The following is a 2,919-nucleotide window of genomic DNA, read 5'->3' as shown; positions in this document are numbered from 1 at the left end:
TTGAAACAGCCGTGTTCCATTTTCCAATCTTTTAATAGGATCATGGACCCATTCGAACTCTGCAGTGATTTGCCTCTAATAAGCTGTCATTTATTCTCCAAGTCTCTTTACAATTTTTTAATTAGTAGATAACGCAGAGTGTGCTTTTCTTCACGTATCTGGTAATAGAAACCTATATACATTCCAGTTTTTCCAATTTTCTAATAGAAACCTATATACATTCCACGACTTTTCCAATTTTCTAATAGCAACATGTATCCATCCCACGCCTGCAGTGGATAAGGGATAATCTGCTTTTCTTCACATAGCTGGTAATAAGCACCCATATTTTAAAATATACTTTTCCAATTTTCTAACAGCAACCCGTATACATTCCACGACTTTTCCAATTTTGTAATAGCAACATGTACCCATTCCACGCCTGCAGTGGATAAGGCATAATCTGCTTTTCTTAGATGCATATAGCTGGAAATAAGGCGTCATATTTTAAAATATTTATAGAAGAGGCTCCTTTATCAGCGCTAATTCAATGGCTGAATTCATATTCATATATATATATAATTGTAATTGTAGTTGTAATTGGTTGTTATTCATTAATGCTGTCTAATTAATGAATGCTTCATTGATGATTCTTACACGTCCCTTAGGTTTGGGATGAAAGAACAAGTTCACTCAAAATTGATTTTGATTTTGAAATTGCTCTCTCACTTGCTTTAAATTTGTCAGGAATGTAAAATGTAAATCCATTAAAATCAATTCTAAGAACATGAATTAAAAATAAAGGAAGTATATAAAAATTCACCGATGATGAGAAAGTAATGAGAAAGATTTCCAAATCTGAGAAATGCTTTAGAGTTTACAATAGGACGTCTTCTAGTGGCGGCTAAACCCGATTTGGACAAACGAGCAGTCAAGAGATTATTGAAATAAAATCTATTGGATTCCACTGAGATGATCTAGATCAGCCCAATTTGGACAAACAAGTAGTCAATAGATTATTGAAATAAAATCTATTGGATTCTAACATGATCTGGATTGCATATTTCACTAGATGTTTTCACAAAAGTAGAATCCATTAGGCTCATTGCAAACTTAATATTATAGAGATAAAATCTGGTCCTTTCTCATTATACCTATATATATCTTGGTATGCTTTGGATTAAGCATGCACAAGTGGTTCAAAGCTGTTAGTTCTGCAAAGTTCAAGGCGGTGTGTACTATAAGTGTGCTGCAAAGCTGTTAGTGCTATAAGCTTCTGGCTGATACAGAAATCTGGCTTCAATGACTAATAGAAAAGATCCCTATGGAAGGGTTATCATTAAGGGTATGGCTATAAATTTGGAGATTTTGGAGGCTAGAAATGTTATAGCTAAGCCTGCTGGGGGCAGAGACAGCCTTTTCGTTCGATATTATCTGTCCAGTGGCAATGGCAAGGGAAATAATAATATTGCAGTGAATACGAGGGAGGTGATGGCAACGCCAAACCCTCAATGGAAACAAACATTCTGCTTGGAGTGTGGTGGGAATATTGACGATGTTAATGTTATTTCTGAATTGCAAAAACAGTTTGTTAGGTTTGAGGTCAGGAAAAAGAGCAGTGGAGTACTGGGAAGTATGTTTCGAGCGTCCGAATTGATGGGAAGGTTTGAAATAGCATGGAAGGATTTGTTGGCATCTCCCACGTTATCAATCAACGACTGGTTTCCCTTAATATCTGATACTCATGGAGGATCAGAGCTGCCACCCAGTTTGCACCTTGCAATCTCCATTGATCAGCCTCCTCAAGAACGTGGGAAGGAGAAGGAAATGTACGATTCACCTGAAGCTATAATGAGTTGCAGGAATGAAGTGAGAAGGAATTTTTTGAATGTGAATAGGCGCATTACGCGGCTACAACGTGATGGCTGTGGTTGCGGAGGAACAGTATGCTGCCAGCACCTCCACGACGAAGGTATTTTCGCTCTTGTCATGTGATGGCGCGTCGCAGCCTCCACATCGAAATGGATATTAAATGGGTTGGTTAGATGGTATAATAGAGGTGATTGAAATCCACAAAACTTCAAATACTACAGACTAAGTCAGTGGTGTAAACTCATGTGACCGTCCATATCGTGTATGTTTAGGATGGATATTGCAGGCGATTGTGTTGAAATTTTTTGAAATTAATTAAAAAAAATATTGCTACCAGTGATCCATTCCATCATCGATGAATTTTAATGGTCAGCATTGCTCGTTCTCATCTCTCTGTTCAGACTTATTAAGTCTCACTAGATAATTATCTGGTTCCAGGGGTATATTGGATAAAAATCTCAGAAATGAATAACAATTTACATACCGATCTGTTTATGTCAAGTAGATTAACGCTACTTTTTGTAAATAGCAAAATTTTGTTTGTAACATACCTTTGGACAAGATAATCACAATAAAATATCGAGAAACGAAAGTAATATCCTTTTTAATAAAGAAAGTTTTAAAATAGAAGTACATCTGATTAAAATATTACTTTAAGTAATGATTTCAAATGTTAGAGAAAGACATTGTTTTAGTTAGTAAAAAAAAATTAAACTTTTGAAGATTTAATTAAAAAATTGTTTCATAATAATTAGTGAAATTTTGCCATTCTCAAAATATATTAATATTAATTTGTAATGTGGTGTAATATGTAACAACCACCATTTATACGAGTAATAGTTAATATTTGACATATAAATGGGGATTTTTAGGCCTTGAAAATAAATGCTAAGTCTATAAATTTGCCTTACAAAACCTTCAAAAAAGAATTCATGCTTAAAGCTCTTATCGCAAATCGCATCTCACAGTTTTCCATGTAACAATCGTTAACATTCCATCAAAAATCCCAAAATGCGATATGCAATGGGTCCCCACTGCGATTTTCCGATCACAACACTTTAATAACAC

General features: G+C 35.0%; 1 protein-coding gene across 1 annotated transcript; it reads left to right on the top strand.

The window, feature by feature from the left end:
• Positions 1 to 1,060: 1,060 nt before the first annotated feature.
• Positions 1,061 to 2,209, top strand: LOC149267298 (uncharacterized). The gene has a single exon (XM_089398462.1). It carries the CDS (start codon positions 1,282 to 1,284, stop codon positions 1,972 to 1,974), a length of 693 nt encoding a protein of 230 aa, XP_089254588.1. The 5' UTR covers positions 1,061 to 1,281; the 3' UTR covers positions 1,975 to 2,209.
• Positions 2,210 to 2,919: the final 710 nt, after the last annotated feature.

Source organism: Pinus tabuliformis, chromosome 6, assembly GCF_031772625.1.
Source record: "Pinus tabuliformis cultivar Carrire ecotype Pingquan chromosome 6, CPIR1, whole genome shotgun sequence".
In the NCBI taxonomy this organism is placed as follows: Eukaryota; Viridiplantae; Streptophyta; class Pinopsida; order Pinales; family Pinaceae; genus Pinus; species Pinus tabuliformis.
Note: the sequence above shows the minus strand (reverse complement) of the source record. Positions and strands in the feature narration are given on the sequence as shown.

Coding starts and splice junctions, on each gene's coding strand:
- LOC149267298 (XM_089398462.1), top strand. CDS start 1,282: ATGACTAATAGAAAAGATCCCTATGGAAGGGTTATCATTAAGGGTATG.